Here is a 19,084-nt window from a genome sequence, read left to right as displayed (position 1 = left end):
GCTGGATGCGCCAGAGACCCGGGCAGAGTTTGGAGTTTGTGGCGAGTGTCACCGGTGATGGCGCCACTCCCAGATACGCGCCGTCATTCAAGGGCCGGTTCAGGATCTCCAGGGACAACGGGCAGAGCTTGGTGATGCTGACCATGAACAACCTCAAGGACGAGGATTCCGCCGTTTATTTCTGCGTCAAACTTTGCAATGGTTGCGCTGGCAATGCTATTGACGCTGGTTTTGGCATCAATCCTGATAGTGACCATGATGGTCAGCAAATATTTCCAGTCCCAGAGATCCTTCCCCAAAATCCCAGCTGTGTTCCTAAAATATTGACCATTTCCCCCAAACTCCACCGTCACTTCCCCAATTCCCAATTTCCCCCAGTTTCCCCCATTTCTCCCCATTCTGGCCCTTCCCCTCCGTCCCAGTGCGGAACGGCGATCGCTCCAGGCCCCTTTGCTCACAAAGCTTTTTGTGCAGCCGGTGCTCTGCCGCAGCGCCCAGAGGCTGAGCTGCCCTCTGCCAAACACAGATGTTCACAATGACCAAAACCAGGAACTTTCTGTTTCCTTTCCTGCCCCGGCTGGGCCCCAGCAGCTGCCGGGGAGGAAGTGGGGGGAGGCTGTGGAGCCCCAAAACCACGGCGTCTTCTCCTCCCTCCCTCCCTCCCTCGCTCCCACCTGGGGCTTCACTGCTCCCTCAGCGGCCGCGGTGTCTGGGGCTGCTCCTTGGGGCTGGGACTGGAATCCTCTCTCTGGAGAAAACCCCCTTTTTTTTACACAAAAATCTCAGGAAATTTTGGGGAAATTAAATTTTTCAAATTGATCTCGAGTCGAGGGTTCCATGTTGAGCGAAGCAGAGGGGTCCAAGGGTGGAGTCACCTGGAACCTTCCATCGGTCAAGGGCAGGGTCAGAATGGCCAAGGAGAGCTCAGGAGCCAAAATGGCCCCGAGTGGGCCCCGAGCTGAGGTTTGGGGCCAGGAGCTGAGAATGTGGGGCAGAGTCAGGGCAGGGTTGGGGCACGGGGACAGGAATGGGGTCAGGGGCTGGGGATTGGGGAAGGGTCTGAGGAACGGGGACAGGGGGGACACAGCGATAAGGGTGGCATCAAAACGATCAGGAGCAGCCCAATCATCAGCAGCAGCTTTGGCACAGAAATAGGGTCCGGAATCCTCATCCTTGAGGTTGTTCATGGTCAGCGTCGCTGAGCTGTGCCCGTTGTCCCTGGAGATCCTGAACCGGCCCTGGACTGAATCCGCGTAGCCGATGCCTCCTCCAGTGTTGAACCCTGCGACGAATTGCAGCCCCTGCCCGGGTCTCTGTCGATACCAGCTCATCCCAAAACCGCCGAAACTGAACCCGGACCCTCGGCAGAGGAGGCGCAGGGACCCCCCGGGGGGCTGGAGGTTCCCCCTGCACTCCAGCAGGGTCACGGCGGCCCGGAGCCCTGCGGGACAAAGGGCAGATGGGGATGAGGGAAAAAATCCACCCAAATGTTGATTCCTGCCTGCAGATTCTGTTGTTGGGCTTAAATTGTGGCACTTTCTCCACCTCCCGATCCTGCTGGCCCTCCTAGGTGGGTTCAGGTCCCTTTTGGGATCTGGTCACCCCCAGCACAGCCCACGTCCGGGTCCGGCTCCTCATCTCCATCTCCCCTTTGTCGCGCAGGGCTCCAGGCGGCCGTGACCCTGCTGGAGTGCGGGGGGGACATCCAGACCCCCGGGGGGTCCCTGGGCCTCCTCTGCCGATCGCCCGGGATCGATTTTGGGATTATTGTGATGGCCAGTGGATCCGCCAGAGACCCGGGCAGGTGCTGGAGTTCATTGCAGATATCAGCACCACTGGCAGCACCAGCTACGCGGATTCTTTCAAGGGCCGGTTCACGATCTCCAAGGACAACGGGCAGAGCTCGGTGACGCTGACCATGAACAACCTCAAGGACAAGGATTCTGGATCCTATTTCAGTGCCAAATATGCTTATACTCCTGATGGTACATATGGTGTTCCTTCTATTGACGTGCCGGGCTTGGCCCCATTCCCCAACCAGCACTGCAGGAGCATCAGGGCATAGGACGGTCGGGACAGACCGATGGACACGAGAGATCTCTGCAGCCAGGTCTGGAATTTGGGGTTTATTGCAAAGGACGAAATGCAGGGCCCTGCTGGGAGCTGCCAGGCACAGCTGGAGCAGGGCTGAGAGAAGAGAGGGGAGAGCGGGAGAGAGAGTAAGAGAGTAAGAGAGTAAAAAAGGTAAATGAGTAAAAGGGTGAGAGAATAGAAAGGGTAAGAGAGTGAAAAAGTCAGTGAATAAAATGGTAAGAGTGTAAAAGGGTAAGAACATAAAACTGTAAGAGAATAAAAGGGTAAGAGAGTGAGGTTCCCACCACAATACAATTAATCTTCTCTGTAGAATATTCTAATTCTCACTAACCAATCTGGTCCAATATACAAACCCTACAGCATTTACATACAGCCTATAAGAATCGTTTCATTACCATACTCTATTACATTTTAAACCCTAAAATCCCCTCTTTGGGCCCTTCTGCCAAGCTGTGGGGTCTACTCTGACCCTTGGAGCTGTCTGCAATCACAGGGTGTTGTTCCATCAAAATGGGATCACCTTCAGCCGGCCACGCTGAACAACTGTTTTCCAGTTTTTCAGTAACTGAGGGATCTCAAAGGTTGCTTTCCTTTCAATCTCGCTGATGGTTTCCATATTCTCAAAATCTTTTGCCAGGCAATCACATTGATAAGGCTTTCCTGTTTCATCTTCCCCAACCAGCATCAGCATAAGCACCGTCACCATCGGTGTCCTTGGCGCAGAAATAGGATCCGGAATCCTCGTCCTTGAGGTTGTTCATGGTCAGCGTCACCGAGCTCTGCCCATTGTCCCTGGACATCATGAACCGGCCCTTGACTGAATCCGCGTAGATGGTGCTGCCACCACTGCTGGTGACGGTTCCGACCCACTGCAGCCCCTGCCCGGGTCTCTGGCGGATCCAGGCCATTCCAAAATTGCCGAAACTTAACCCGGACCCTCGGCAGAGGAGACGCAGGGACCCCCCGGGGGGCTGGAGGTCCCCCCCGCACTCCAGCAGGGTCACGGCCGCCCAGAGCCCTGCGGGAAAAAGGGGAGATGGGGATGAGGGGTTGCAAAAGTCAGGTGGAGGTGTCCAATTAATTAATGGGGGAATTGAGGATCATTGCAGGGTTTAAAGCACTTTACAATACTGGAAATCTCTGTTGGAGATTTGGGGCGAGACAAAGGGAATTTGGGGCAAACCAGTGAAGGTTTGGGGATGGGCAGCGGCTGTGACCCTGCTGGAGTGCGGGGGGGAACTCCAGCCCCCCAGGGGGTCCCTGCCCCTCTTCTGCCGAGGGTCTGGGTTCGATTTTGGACAATTTGGGATGGGCTGGATGCGCCAGAAACCCGGGCAGGTGCTGGAACACATCGGAGGGTTCAAAAGCGATGGGAGCACCTACTGCACGCCATTCAGGGGCCAGGTCACGATCTCCAGGGACAACGGGCAGAGTTTGGTGACGCTGACCATGATCAACCTCAAGGACGAGGATTCAGGATCCTATTTCTGTGCCAGATGCAGTGATGGTGGTTGGAATGGTGCTGCTGTTTCTTATGGTGACAATCCTCAGCATCGCCCCAAGCCCGCAGCGCGAGTTCCCAAAATTTCCCAAATTACTTCTCCCAAATCCCAACCCTTGACCCCATTTTTGAACTTACTCCCCAGTCTCCACTATTGCTGTCCGAATTCCTGATGTTTCCCCAATTTTGCCCATTTCACTAAAATCTCCCCCAGCTCCCGGGCCCTGATTGGAGGAGGCCTGAACTGGAGCCCAAGGGAGAAGGTTTGGGGCCAATGGTTGAGTTTTGGGGCAGGAGCAGGGGAGGGTTTGGGGTCAGTGCTGACCATTGGTGCAAATGGGGACAAAGGGTCAAGGGCTGGGTAAATGGGTGAGGTTTGGGATGAAAAGCAGAACTCTGGGGACTCAATGATGGGAGTCGGATGAACGGCAGGAGCTTGAGACCATCAGGGGAATCGTCACCATTAGCAGCAGCACTATAACCATCAGCAGCCCTGGCACAGAAATAGGATCCGGAATCCTCGACCTTGAGGTTGTTCATGGTCAGCGTCACCGAGCTCTGCCCGTTGTCCCTGGAGATCCTGAACTGGCCCTGCACGGAAGGCGCGTACATGGAGTTCCAGCCCTCCTTCCTGATGCTCCCAACCCACTCCAGCCCCTGCCCGGGTTTCTGGTGGACCCAGAACATGGTGATGGCGCCGACATCGAACCTGGACCCTTGGCACAGCAACGTCAGGGACCCCCCGGGGAGCTGGAGGTCCCCCCCGCACTCCAGCAGGGTCACGGCCGCCTGGAGCTCTGCGGGACAAAGGGAAGATGGGGATTAGGCCAAAGCTCAACCCTTGACCCAAATCCTGACTCTTGGCCCCTCCTGGGACCCTTGGAGTTCATCATCCTCCTCCTCCCAGGTGGGTCCTGCCCCTTTTACCTGCAGCCATGCCCACTTTGAAGCTCTAGAGTAATGAGGTTTCTCATCCCCATCTCCCCTTTGTCCCGCAGGGCTCTGGGGGGCCGTGACCCTGCTGGAGTGCGGGGGGGACCTCCAGCCCCCCGGGGGTCCCTGCGCCTCCTCTGCCGAGGGTCCGGGTTCATTTTCGGGGATTATGGAATGTACTGGATCCGCCAGAGACCCGGGCAGGCTTTGGAATACGTCGCAGGAATCCACTACAATAGTGCCAACACCATCTACCCGCCATCGGTCAAGGGCCGGGTCACGATCTCCAGGGACAAGGGGCAGAGCTCGGTGACGCTGACCATGAACAACCTCAAGGACGAGGATTCCGCCGTTTATTTCTGCGCCAAGTGTGCTGCTAATAATTACCCTGTACATGCTGCTCGTAGTGACGATGCCCATGGTGTCCCCATCCCCATCCCCTTATCCCCTCCCTGTCCCCATTGCCCAGACCCTTCCCCAATACCCCCAGCCCACACCCAGCCATTGACCATTGATCCCAAACTTGCTCTGCCTCCGCCCCAATTCTCACCCGCTGACCCCAAACCACAACTCCTGACCCCTAATCTCCTGTTTGTGCCCCAAACTTTGCTCTGAAGGTCGGGGTTTGAGGCCCAGGGTCCCTATTTGGGGACAAAGGTTGAGGATTCGGTCAGTGGCTGCTGCTGCAGGGAGCATAAAGTGGGGATTTGGGGCAGATTCGGGCGAGGTTTGCTGCCAACTTAGTTGGGTTTGGGGCAGAAGCAGTTCGCGGGTTGTGGCTCCGTGGTTGTTGGTGTTGGAAATGGGGGAGATCTGGGACAAAGGGTCAAGAATGGGGTCAAGGGCTGACATTTGAAGGAAGGGTCTGAGATTTGGGAACAGGCGGGGCTCAGAAATGGTGATGCCACCACTGGCATGGTCAGTATAAGCTACAGCAGCAGCAGCGCTACCAGTGCTGTAAGATTTGGCACAGAAATAGGATCCGGAATCTTCGTCCTTGAGGTTGTTCATGGTCAGCGTCACCGAGCTCTGCCCATTGTCCCTGGAGATCCTGAACCGGCCCTTGACCGAATCCGCATAGTAGGCGCTGCCATGGCTGCTGATACTGGTTACTGCTTCCAGCCCCTGTCCGAGTCTCTGGCAATGCCAGCCCATCCCAAAACTACCGAAAACGAACCCGGACCCTTGGCAGAGGAGGCGCAGGGACCCCCCGGGGGGCTGGAGGTCCCCCCCGCACTCCAGCAGGGTCTCGGCCGCCCAGAGTCCTGCGGGAAAAAGGGGAGATGGGAATGAGGAACCTGATTGGCTGAGGGCCACAAAGTTGGCGTGTCAAACCGGAAAATGGGGTGGGACTCACCTTAGAGGGGCAGCCGGAGCAGGACAACTAGGATGGGGTGGTCCAAAGGTTCCAGTTTCGGGCCCAGAGTCGGGGTTTGGGTCAAGGGTTGAGCTTTGGCCTCATCCCCATTTCCCCTCTGTCCCGCAGGGCTCTGGGCAGCAGTGACCCTGCTGGAATGCGGGGGGGACCTCCAGACCCCTGGGGGGTCCCTGCGCCTCCTCTGCCGAGGGTCCGGGTTCAGTTTCGGGAGCTACGACATGTTCTGGATCCGACAGAGACCCGGGCAGGGGCTGGAGTGGCTCGCATGGATCAGGAACGATGGTGGCAACTCCGGCTACGCGGATTCAGTCAACAGCCGGGTCACGATCTCCAGGGACAATGGGCAGAGCTCGGTGACGCTGACCATGAACAACCTCAAGGACGAGGATTCCGGATCCTATTTCTGTGCCAAACGTGCTGGTAGTGGTCATGGTGCTGGTGCTGCTGCCTATAGTGACGATGGCCGTGTTGGATTCACCCCATCTCTGTGTCCTCACCTGTCCCCAAACTGAGATTCTCCCTTCAAATTGTCCCCCAAACCTCAGCCCTTGACCCTTTGTCCCAAATCTCCCCCGTTTGCACCAATGGTCAGCACGTACCCCAAACCCTCCCCTGCTCCTGCCCCAAAACTCAACCATTGGCCCCAAACCTTAACCCCTGGCCTCCAGTTCAGGCCTTGCTCTCCAAGAGTTCCCATTCCTGCCTGTGCCAGCTCAGCCAATCAGGGCCTGGGGAGCTGGGGGAGATTTGGGTGAAATGGGCAAAACTGTGGAAACATCAGGAATTCGGACAGCAATAGTGGAAACTGGGGAGTTAGGTCAAGAATGGGGTCAAGGGTTGGGATTTGGGAGAAGTAATTTGGGAAATATTGGGAACTCGGGCAGCGGCCTTGGGGCGATGCTGAAGATTGTCAACATAAGCAACAGCAGCACCATTCCAACCACCATCATTGCATCTGGCACAGAAATAGGATCCGGAATCGTCATCCTTGAGGTTGATCATGGTCAGCGTCACCAAGCTCTGCCCGTTGTCCCTGGAGATCGTGACCCGGCCCCTGAACGATGGATCGTAGTAGGTGCTGCCATCGCTTTTGAACCCTCCAATGTGTTCCAGCCCCTGCCCTGGTCTCTGGCGCATCCAGCGCATCCCAAATTGTCCAAAATCGAACCCAGCCCCTCGGCAGAGGAGGCGCAGGGACCCCCCGGGGGCTGGAGGTCCCCCCCGCACTCCAGCAGGGTCACGGCCGCCTGGAGACCTGTGGGACAAAGGGGAGATGGGGATGAGGCCAAAGCTCAACCCTTGACCCAAATCCTGACTCTTGTCCCGAAAATGGGACCCTTGGGGTTCATCATCCTCCTCCCAGGTGGGTCCTGTCCCTTTTTTCCCGTTGGCCACGCCCACTTTGAGATTCTCAACCAATCAGGTTTCCAATCCCCATCTCCCCTTTGTCCCTCAGGGCTCCGGGCGGCGGTGACCCTGCTAGAGTGCGGGGGGGGCCTCCAGCCCCCCGGGGGTTCCCTGCGCCTCCTCTGCCGAGGGTCCGGGGTCGATTTTGGGAATTTTGGGATGGGCTGGATGCGGCAGAGACCCGGGCAGGGGCTGGAGTTTTTCGCGAGTGTCACCAGTGATGGCGCCACTCCCAGATACGCCCTGTCATTCAAGGACCGGTTCAGGATCTCCAGGGACAACGGGCAGAGCTCGGTGACGCTTACCATGAACAACCTCAAGGACGAGGATTCAGGATCCTATTTCTGTGCCAAACGCACTGATCCTGGTGCTGCTCCTTATGCTGCTGATGTTTGTCGTTTCAGCCCCATCCCTTTGTCCCCTCCCGTCCCCGTTCCCCAGACTCTTCCCCAAAAGAGTCCCCCGTTCCCCAGCCCCTGACCCCATTCCTGTCCTTGTGTCCCAACCCTGCCCTGCTCTGGCCCCAAATCTCAGCTCCTGGACCCAAATCAGGGCCGGTTTCACCCTGAGCTCGGCCTCGTCCCTCCAATCCCAACCACTGCATCCAGACTTGTCAAGTTTCAGCCCAAATCTCCCCTGCGGGCATCGAGTCCCAGCCACTAACCCAAATCTGCGCCGTTGGCCTCACATCAGGAATTTTGGGCTAAAATTTGAATTCTTGATCCCTGATCTTTACTTTGGGCCAAAATCCAGACATTTCGGTAACTTTTGGGGAACGACGGCACTGAGTGTGGCCCAGAGGGTACATGTCAGACAGAACCAGAGCAGGGCTGGGACACAGGCTGAGGGATGGGGTCAGGGGTTGGGGTATGGGGGAAGGGTGTGGGGAACAGGGAAAAGGCCAAAAGGATAAACTGGAGCAGCATCCCAATTACCGGCACCAGCAAATTTGGCACAGAAATAGGACCCGGAATCCTCGTCCTTGAGGTTGTTCATGGTCAGCATCACCGAGCTTTGCCCGTTGTTCCTGGAGATCCTGAACCGGCCCTTGACAGATGGCGCGTAGTCAGTGGTGCCTACACCAGTGTTGATCCCTGCAACCGATTCCAGCGCCTGACCGGGTCTCTGGCGGATCCAGAGCATGTCAGAGCTGCTAAAACTGAACCCAGACCCTCAGCAGAGATGGCGCAGTGACCCCCCCGGGGGGCTGGAGGTCCCCCCTGCATTCCAGCAGGGTCACGGCTGCCCAGAGCCCTGCGGGACAAAGGGGAGATGGGGATGAGGCCAAAGCTAAAACCCTTGACCCAAATCCTGACTCTGGGCCCCAAACTGGGACCTTTGGACCACCCCATCCTAGTTGTCCTGTTCCTCCTGCCCCTCTCAGGTGGGTCCCACCCCATTTTCCCGTTTGACACACCCACTTTGAGGCTCACAGCCAATCACGTTTCTAATCCCCATCTCCCGGGGATTAGAAACCGCACTCCAGCAGGGTCACGGCCGCCCGGAGTCCCGCGGGACAAAGGGGAGATGGGAATGAAGGAAAACATCCACCCAAATGTTGATTCTTGCATGCAGATCCTGATGTTGCCCAAAAATTGCGACTCTTGGACGTCACCATCTTTCTCCTCCAACTCCTGCCAGTCATCCCGGGTTGATCCCACACACTTTTTCTGGAATGGCAGCGCCAACTTTTACCACACAGCCAATCCATCCCCTCATCCCCATCTCCCCTTTGTCCCGCAGGGCTCCGGGCAGCCGTGACCCTGCTGGAGCGCGGGGGGGACCTCCAGCCCCCCGGGGGGTCCCTGCGCCTCCTCTGCCGAGGGTCCGGGTTCAGTTTCGGCAATTTTGCCATGAACTGGGTGCGCCAGAGCCCCGGGCAGGGGCTGGAATTCGTGGCGTACATAAACATTGGTGGAGCCACTTACTACGCGCCATCCGTCAAGGGCCGGTTCACGATCTCCCAGGACAACGGGCAGAGCTCGGTGACGCTGACCATGAACAACCTCAAGGTCGAGGATTCCGGATCCTATTTCTGTGCCAGGGCTGCTGATGGTTATGGGGCTGCTCCTAATGGTGACGGTACCCCTGATGGTCTCAAGCTCCTGCCTTTCATCCCACTCCCATCGCTGAGTCCCCAGAGTTCTGATTTTCATCCCAAACCTCACCCATTGACCCAGTCCTTGACCCTTTGTCCCCATTTGCACCAATGGTCAGCACTGACCCCAAATCCCCCACTGCTCCTGCCCCAAAAATCAACCATTGGCCCCAAACCTTCACCCCTGGCCTCCAGTTCAGGCCTCCTCCAATCAGGGCCCGGGAGCTGGGGGAGATTTGGGTGAAATGGGCAAAATTTGGAGAAAGTCGGAAATCGGGGCAGTAATGCCAGAGTTTGGGGGTAAATGGTGACCATCTGAGGAGAAGGTCTGGGATATTGGGAAAGGATCTGCGGGGATCAGGGACATCTGGTGACCATCATGGCGGGGGGGACCACTGCCGGAACTGTCACTAAGAGCAGTACTATCATAACTGTAACTACTAGCAGTACCACGTTTGGCACAGAAATAGGATCCGGAATCCTCGTCCTTGAGGCTGTTCACGGTCAGCGTCACCGAGCTCTGCCCCGTTGTCCCTGGAGATCGAGAACCGGCCCTGCATCGACGGCGCATAGTCGCTGTAAGCACCACTGCTGATACTGGCAATGTATTCCAGTGTCTTCCCAGATTTCTGTCGGATCCAGATGATTCCAAAATACCCAAAATCAAACCCGGCCCCTCGGCAGAGGAGGCGCAGGGACCCCCCGGGGGGCTGGAGGTCCCCCCCGCACTCCAGCAGGGTCACGGCCGCCCGGAGCACTGCGGGACAAAGGGGAGATGGGGATGAGGCCAAACCCCACACCTTGACCCAAATCCTGACTCTGGGCCCCAAATTAGGACCCTTGGAGTTCATCATCCTCCTCCCAGGAGCATCCCGCCCCTTTTTCCAGCTGGCCACACCTGCATTGAGGCCCTTGACCAATCAGGTGTCCCATCCCCATCTCCCCTTTGTCCCGCAGGGCTCCGGGCGGTCGTGACCCTGCTGGAGTGCGGGGGGGATCTCCAGCCTCCCGGGGGGTCCCTGCGCCTCCTCTGCTGAGGGTCCGGGTTTGATTTCGGACAATTTGGGATGTACTGGTTTCGCCAGAGATCCGGGCAGACGCTGGAATACATTGCCAGTGTCAGCAGCAGTGGTGGCAGCACCTTTTACGCGCCATCGGTCAAGGGCCGGTTCACGATCTCCAGGGACAACGGGCAGAGCTCGGTGACGCTGACCATGGACAACCTCAAGGACGAGGATTCCGGCTCCTATTTCTGTGCCAAACGTGACAATGGTTATGCTGATGGTAATGCTGCTGCTCTTTTCCTTGACTTCCGGTAGTGACCATGATGGTCGTGAAATTTCTCCAGTCCAGCGATACTTCCCCCAAGTTTCAGCCCTTCTAAAACCTCGACCATTTCCCCCCAAGCTCTGCCATTGTTGCCCCAACTCTGTGCTTTCCTCCAATTTTGCCCATTTCCCCCAAATCTCTGCGAAGTCCCAGGCCCTGATTGGAGGAGGCCTGAACTGGAAGCCAGGGGTGAAGGTTTGGGTCCAATGGCTGAGTTTTGGGGCAGGAACAGGGGAGGGTTTGGGGTCAGTGCTGACCATTGGGGCAAATGGGAGAGATCTGGGACAAAGGGTCAAGGGCTGAGGTTCGGGAGAAGGGTTGGGTTTGGGGACACGGGGCTCAGACAGGGGTGATGCCAAAACTGGCATGGTCAATATGAGTAGCAGCAGCAGGCCAACCAGCATTAGCAGATTTGGCACAGAAATAGGATCCGGAATCCTTGTCCTTGAGGTTGTTATGGTCAGTGTCACCGAGCTCTGCCCGTTGTCCCTGGAGATCCTGAACCAGCCCTGGACTGATGGCGCGCACTCGGTGTAGCCTCCATTGTTGTTGACACTCGCGACGTATTCCAGCCCCTGCCCAGGTCTCTGCCGCATCCAGCCCATCCCAAATTGTCCAAAATCGAACCCGGACCCTCAGCAGAGGAGGTGCAGGGACCCCCCGGGGCGCTGGAGGTCCCCCCCGCACCCCAGCCCCCCGGGGAGTTCCTGCGCCTCCTCTGCCGAGGGTCCGGGTTTGATTTTGGGAGTTTTTGCATGCACTGGGTGCGCCAGAGACCCGGTTAGGGGCTGGAATACATCGCCAGTATCAGCAGCAGTGCTGGCAGCACCGACTACATGCTGTCGGCCAAGGGCCGGGTCACGCTCTCCTGGGACAACAGGCAGAGCTCGGTGACGCTTACCATAAACAACCTCAAGGACGAGGATTCCGCCATCTATTTCTGTGCCAAACGTGGTACTCGTGGTTATGGTGGTGCTGCTGCTTATAGTGACGATGGCCGTGGTGGATCCATCCCCATCTCTGGGTCCTCACCTGTCCCCAAACTGAGACGCTTCCTTTAAATTATCCCCCAAACCTCAGCCCTTGACCCTTTGTCCCAAATCTCCCCCATTTGCCCCAATGGTCAGCAGTGACCCCAAACCCTCCCCTGCTCCTGCCCCAACACTCAACCACTGGCCCCAAAACTTCACCCCTGGCCTCCAGGTCAGGCTTCCTCCAATCAGGGCCCGGGGAGCTGGGGGAGATTTGGGTGAAATGGGAAAAACTGGGGGAAAGTCCAGAGTTGGGGAAAAGATGGTGGACACTGGGGGAGAAGGTCAAGAATGGGGTCAAGGGTTGGGATTTGGGGCAGGATTTGGGGATTTTGGGACATTTGGGGAGCCAGGTATGGGGGTTTGGGGCCACCACCAGCATCATCACCATGTCCATAGCTCGCAGAGAGGATTCCAGCCCAGCCCCAAGGAGCAGCCCCAGACACCGCAGCCACTGAGGGAGCAGTGAAGCCCCAGGTGGGAGCGAGGGTGGGAGGGAGGAGAAGATGCCGTGATTTTGGGGCTCCGCAGCCTCCCCCCACTTCCTCCCCGGCAGCTGCCGGGGCCCGGCCGGGGCAGGAAAGGAAACAGAAAGTTCCTGGTTTTGTTCATGGTGAACATCTGTGTTTGGCAGAGGGCAGCTAAGCCTCTGGGCGCTGCGGCAGAGCGCCGGCTGCACAAAAAGCTTTGTGTGCAAAGGGCCCTGGAGCGATCCCTGTGCCACACTGGGAAGGAGGGGAAGGGCCAGACTGGGGAGAAATGGGGAAAATTGGGGGAAATTGGGAATTGGGGAAGTGACGGTGGAGTTTGGGGGAAAATGGCTGAGATGTGAGTAAAAGAGCAAGGATTTTGGGGAAGGATCTCTGGGATTGGGGAAATTTTTTGACCATCATGGTCACTATGTGGATTGATTCCAGCATCAATAGCATTGCCAGCGTAACCATTGGAAAGTTTGACACAGAAATAAACGGCGGAATCCTCGTCCTTGAGGTTGTTTATGGTCAGCGTCACCAAGCTCTGCCCGTTGTCCCTGGAGATCCTGAACCGGCCCTTGAATGACGGCGCATATCTGGGAGTGGCGCCATCACTGGTGACACTCGCCACAAAGTCCAAACCCTGCCCAGGTCTCTGGCCAATCCAGCCCATCCCAAAACATCCGAAACTGAACCCGGACCCTCGGCAGAGGAGGTGCAGGGACCCCCCGGGGGGCTGGAGTTCCCCCCCCCACTCCAGCAGGGTCACGGCCGCCCGGAGCACTGCGGGACAAAGGGGAGATGGGGATGAGGCCAAAGCTCAACCCTTGACCCAAATCCTTACTCTGGGCCCAAATTGGGACCCTTGGAGTTCATCATCCTCCTCCCAGGTGGGTCCTGCCCCCTTTTTCAAGCTGACACTACCACCCATTCATGCCCTCAGCCAATCAGGTTTCCCATCCCTTCTCCCCTTTGTCCCGCAGGGCTCCGGGCGGCCGTGACCCTGCTGGAGAGCGGGGGGGAACTCCAGCCCCCCGGGGGGTCCCTGCACCTCCTCTGCCGAGGGTCCGGGTTCAGTTTCGGCAGTTTTGGGATGATGTGGATGCGCCAGAGACCTGGGCCGGCACTGGAATACGTCATGAGTGTGAACAACAATGGTGGTTACCCCGACTACGCGCCGTCGGTAAACGGCCGGGTCACAATCTCCAGGGACAATGGGCAGAGCTCAGTGATGCTGACCATGAACAACCTCAAGGACGAGGATTCCGGATCCTATTTCTGTGTGAAATCTGTCAATACTGGTAACCCTGTTGCTGCCTGTATTGACCATTCCGTTGGTTGCACCACCCCATCAGAGCCCCTCTTGTCCCCAAACCCAGACTCTTCCTCCCCAAACCTAAGTCCTTGACCCTTTGTCCCAAATCTCCCCCATTTGCCCAATTGGTCAGCACTGACCCCAAACCCTCCCCTGCTCCTTCCCCAAATCTCAACCATTGGCCCCAAACCTTCACCCCTGGCCTCCAGTTCAGGCCTCCTCCAATCAGGGCCTGGGACTCGGTAGAGATTAGGGAGAAATGGGCAAAATTTCGAGGAAAGTACAGAGTTGGGGCAACAATGGTAGAGTTTGGGGGGAAATGGTCGAGGTTTTAGAAGGGCTGAAACTTGGGGGAAACATCGCTGGGATTGGAGAAATTTCACGACCCTCATGGTCACTAGCAGAAGTGAAGGCAAAAACAGCAGCAGCATTACCACCAGCATAACCATTGTCACGTTTGGCACAGAAATAGGATCCAGAATCCTCGTCCTTGAGGTTGTTCAGGGTCAGCATCACCGAGCTCTGCCCGTTGTCCCTGGAGATCCTGAACTGGCCCTTGATCGATGGCACGTAGTTGATGCTGCCACCATTGTCACTGATCCCTGCGAGCCACTCCAGCCCCTGCCCGGGTCTCTGGCATATCCAGAGCATGGAGAAACTGCCGAAACTGAATCCGGACCCTCGGCAGAGGAGGCGCAGGGATCCCCCGGGGGGCTGGAGGTCCCCCCCGCACTCCAGCAGGGTCACGGCCGCCCGGAGCCCTGCAGGACAAAGGGGAGATGGGGATGGGGCCATGCAAAACTCAGGCAGAGCTGTACAAATAATTAATGGGTGGATCGGGGCTAATGGCAGAGTTGAAGGAACTTTACAATACTGGAAATATCTGTTGGAGATTTGAGCCCAGACAAAGGGAATTTGGGGCAAAATTCCAGTTTAGGTTTGGGGATGTGCTCAGGGCGGCCGTGACCCTGCTGGAGGGCGGGGGGGACCTCCAGCCCCCTGGGGGGTCCCTGCGCCTCCTCTGCCGAAGGTCCGGGTTTGATCTTGGGAATTTTGGGATGGGCTGGTATCGACAGACACCCTGGCAGGGACTGGAGTGGATCGCAGCGATCTGGAGCAATGGTGCCACCTGGTATGCGCCATCAGTCAATGGTCGATTCACGATCTCCAGGGACAACGGGCAGAGCTCGGTGACGCTGACCATGAACAACCTCAAGGACGAGGATTCTGGATCCTATTCCTGTGCCAAGCGAAGTTCTGGTAGCAATGCCAACACTGCCAGTACTCTTGGCTGTTCCCCCATGGCCATGTCCCCAGCTGTCCCCAGACCCCTGCCCAGGCCCAGCCCTGGCCCCTCTGTCCCCACCTGGGCTGGTCAATCTCTCCATGGTTGCCCAGGGCCAGGGGTTCGAGTCCTGCAGTGGGAGTTTCCCACTGACCCTGACCTGGGGAGGGGCTGGACTGTAGGGGGAGGGCTCTGCCTGGGCACCTGGACCCCATTCCTGACCCTTTGTCCCAGTCCTAGTCTGGTTTTGTCCCCAATATCACCTCTGGGCCACACTCAGTGCCCTCGTACACCAAAGATTACAGACAAGGTCAACATTTGGGACTAAGGCTGAGATGAGAGGTCAAGAATTTAAACCTTGGGCTAAAATTCCTGACGTGAGACCATAAACAGCACCATCATTGCTATAAGCACCGGCTGCTTTGGCGCAGAAATAAATGGCGGAATCCTCGTCCTTGAGGTTGTTCATGGTCAGCGTCACCGAGCTCTGCCCGTTGTCCTTGGAGATCGTGAACTGGCCCTGCACCGATGGCGCGTAGTTGGCGCTGGCGCTGAACCCAGCGAGCCACTCCAGCGCCTGCCCGGGTCTCTGGCAGATCAAATACAGGGTGAAACCTCCAAAATAAAACCCGGACCCTCGGCAGAGGAGGCGCAGGGCCCCCCCAGGGGGCTGGAGTTCTCCCCCGCACTCCAGCAGGGTCACGGCCGCCCGGAACCCTGCGGGACAAAGGGGAGATGGGGATGAGGCCAAAGCTCAACCCTTGACCCAAATCCTGAACCTTGGCCCTAAATTGGGACCCTTGGAGTTCATCATCCTCCTCCCAGGTGGGTCCTCTCCCTTTCTCCACATGGCCAAGCCCACTTTGAGGCCCTGGGCCAATCAGGTTTCTCATCCCCATCTCCCCTTTGTCCCGCAGGGCTCCGGGCGGCCGTGACCCTACTGGAGACTGGGGGGGACATCAAGCCCCCCCAGGGGGTCCCTGCGCCGCCTCTGCTGAGGGTCCAGGGTCAGTTTTGGGGGTTTTTGCATGCAGTGGCTGCGCCAGAGACCCGGGCAGGTGCTGGAATGGTTTGCAGGGATCAGCAGCAATGGTGCTTACACCGACTACGCATCGTCGGTCAAGGGCCGGGTGAGGATCTCCAGGGACAACGGGCAGATCTCGGTGACGCTGACCATGAGGAACCTCAAGGACGAGGATTCCGGATCCTATTTCTGTGCCAAGGATGCTGGTGCTACTGCTCCTGATAATGATGCCTATGGTATTGGCCCCGCACCCATCGCTGTGTCACCACTTGCCCTCACCTGTCCCAGACCCTTCCCCAACCCCCAGCCCCTGACCCCATTTCTTTCCCCGTGCCCCAACCCTGCCCTGACTCTGCCCCACATTCTCAGCTCCTGGCCCCACACCTCAGCTCGGGGCCCACTCGGGGCCATTTTGGCTCCTGAGCTCTCATTGGCCATTCTGACCCTGCCCTTGACCGATGGAAGGTTCCAGGTGACTCCACCCTTGGACCCCTCTGCTTCTCTCAGCATGGAGACCTTGGCTTTAGATCAATTTGAAAAATTCAATTTCCCCAAAATTTCATGAGATTTTGGGTAAAAAACCAGGGTTTTTTCTCGATAGCTCCCAGAGAGTATTCCAGCCCAGCCCCAAGGACCAGCCCCAGACACCGAGGCCGCTGAGGGAGAAGTGAAGCCCCAGGTGGGAGCGAGGGAGGGAGGGAGGGAGGGAGGAGAAGACGCCGCGATTTTGGGGCTCCGCAGCCTCCCCCCACTTCCTCCCCGGCAGGTGCTGGGGCCCAGCCGGGGCAGGAAAGGAAACAGAAAGTTCCTGGTTTTGTTCATTGTGAACATCTGTGTTTGGCAGAGGGCAGCTCAGCCTCTGGGCTCTGCGGCAGAGCGCCGACTGCACAAAAAGCTTTGTGAGCAAAGGGGCCTGGAGCGATCCCCGTTCCACACTGGGACGGAGGGGAAGGGCCAGAATGGGGAGAAATGGGGAAAATTGGGGGAAATTGGGAATTGGGGAAGTGATGGTGGAGTTTGGGGAAATGGTCAAGATTTGAGAAAGAGGGGTGGGGATTTTGGGGAAGGATCAGAGAATTCTGAGATATTTGGGAAGAGAGAGGAGAGCGCTCCGGACCACAAGCACCATCAACACCATAAGCAGCACCCCCACCACCACAACTACTACTGTAACATTAGGCACAGAAATAGGATCCGGAATCCTCGTCCTTGAGGTTGTTCATGGTCAGCGTCAACGAGCTCTGCCCGTTGTCCCTTGAGATCCTGAACCGGCCCTTGACCGACGGCGCGTAGTTGGTGTAAGCACCAGTGTTGTAGATCCTTGCGACGTATTCAAGCACCTGCCCGGGTCTCTGGCGCACCCAGAACATGTCAACACTCCCGGAACTGAACCCGGACCCTCGGCAGAGGAGGCGCAGGGACCCCCCGGAGGTTTAGAGGTGCCCCCCGCACTCCAGTAGGGTCACGGCTGCCCTTTGTGGGACAAAGGAGAGATGGGGATGAGGCCAAAGCTCAACGCTTGACCCCAAAATTCCAACTATTGGCCCCAAATTGTGAACATTTCGTCCTTCTCCCCCTGATCCTGGCCACTATCCAGAATGGATCCCATCCGTTTTTCCAACTGGCCTGGATGACCTGGGGACTCTCGAGCAATCAGGTTTCCCATCCCCATCTCCCCTTTGTCCTGCAGGGCTCCGGGCGGCCGTGACCCTGCTGGAGTGTGGGGGGGCACCCCAGCCCCCCGGGGGGTCCCTGCGCCTCCTCTGCCGAGGGTCCGGGTTCAGTTTTGGCAGTTTTGCCATGCAGTGGTTGCACCAGAGACCCAGGCAGGGGCTGGAATTCGTCGCGTGGATCAGGAGCGATGGTTCCAGCACCATCTACACGCTGTCGGTCAAGGGCCGGTTCACAATCTCCAGGGACAACGGGCAGAGCTCGGTGACGCTGACCATGAACAACCTCAAGGACGAGGATTCCGGATCCTATTTCTGTGCCAAGGCTTCTGCTGATGGTTGGGCTGCTGCTGCTTACATTGACCCTGCCGGTGGTGGCAGCGCCCTTGCCTGAGCCCCTCTTGTCCCCAAATCTCAGAACCTTTACCCAAATCTCAGCCCTTGACCTCATTCTTTACCCATTTTCCCAGATCTGCCCCATTTCCACCAAAGACCCCAAACCCCCAAACTGGTTCTGCCCCAAGCCCTCCAGCTTTGGCCCAAAAACTCGCCCGATTCTGCCCCAAATCCCCACTATGGGCTCCCAGCCGCAGCCACTGACCCAAACCTCACCCGCTGCCCCCAAATCTATGCCATTGGGGCAGTTTTGGGGCACGAGGGGGAGATTTGGGGCCCAGAGTTGAGTTTGGGGCCAGACCCAGGGGAGGGTTTGGGGCCAATGGGCAGCGTTGGGGCAAAGAGGGCGGGGTTGAGACAAAGGGTAAAGGGTGGGTCAGGGGGGTTTGGGGAAGGGTCTGGGGACAGCTGGGGAAAGGGACGGGGCTGAAACCCCAAACACGAACCCAACCACTGGGAGTGAAACCAATGGCATGGGCGGCATTCCAGACAGCATAGAAATCCTTGGCACAGAAATAGATGGCGGAATCCTCGTCCTTGAGGTTGTTCATGGTCAGCGTCACCAAGCTCTGCCCGTTGTCCCTGGAGATCGTGAACCGGCCCTTGACCGAATCTCCGTAGTGGGTGGTGCCAGCAGTGTTGATCTGTGCTACGAACTCCAAACCCTGCCCGGGTCTCTGGCACATCCAGCCCATGGCAAAACTGCCGAAACTGAACCCGGACCCTCGGCAGAGGAGGCACAGGGACTGCCCGGGGGGCTGGAGGTGCCCACCGCACTCCAGCAGGGTCACGGCCGCCTGGAGCCCTGTGGGACAAAGGGGAGATGGGGATGAGTGGTTGCAAAAGTCTGTCTGAGGTGTCCAAGTAATTAATGGGTGGATTGGGGCTAATTGCAGGGTTTAGGGAACTTTTCCATAGAGGAAATTTCTGTTGGAGATTTGAGGCCAGACACAGGGAATTTCTGGCAAAACCAGTGAAGGTTTGGGGATGGGGGAGTGGCCGTGACCCTGCTGGAGTGCGGGGGGGACCTCCAGCCCCCCGGGGGGTCCCTGCGCCTCCTCTGCCGAGGGTCCGAGTTCAGTTTCGGCAGTTTCTCCATGCTCTGGATCCGCCAGAGACCCGGGAAGGGGTTGGAGTGGCTCGCAGGGAT

At 57.8% G+C, this 19,084-nt stretch overlaps 1 gene segment (V, D, J or C); it reads left to right on the top strand.

Annotated features, from left to right (window-relative positions):
- The first annotated feature begins 4,205 nt into the window (after nt 1–4,205).
- LOC128946269 (Ig heavy chain V region 914-like) lies at nt 4,206–17,932 on the top strand. The segment is given in 3 exon segments: nt 4,206–4,325; nt 9,074–9,325; nt 17,831–17,932. Coding segments are annotated over 3 exon segments (474 nt in total).
- Nucleotides 17,933–19,084: the final 1,152 nt, after the last annotated feature.

The sequence above is a fragment of the Melozone crissalis genome, unplaced genomic scaffold (genome assembly GCF_028551555.1).
Source record: "Melozone crissalis strain CALT ecotype California unplaced genomic scaffold, PUWL_Pcris_2 ptg000079l_1, whole genome shotgun sequence".
Classification (NCBI taxonomy): domain Eukaryota; kingdom Metazoa; phylum Chordata; class Aves; order Passeriformes; family Passerellidae; genus Melozone; species Melozone crissalis.
The sequence above is the reverse complement of the archived record's forward strand: the minus strand, read 5'-3'. Positions and strand labels throughout refer to the sequence as shown.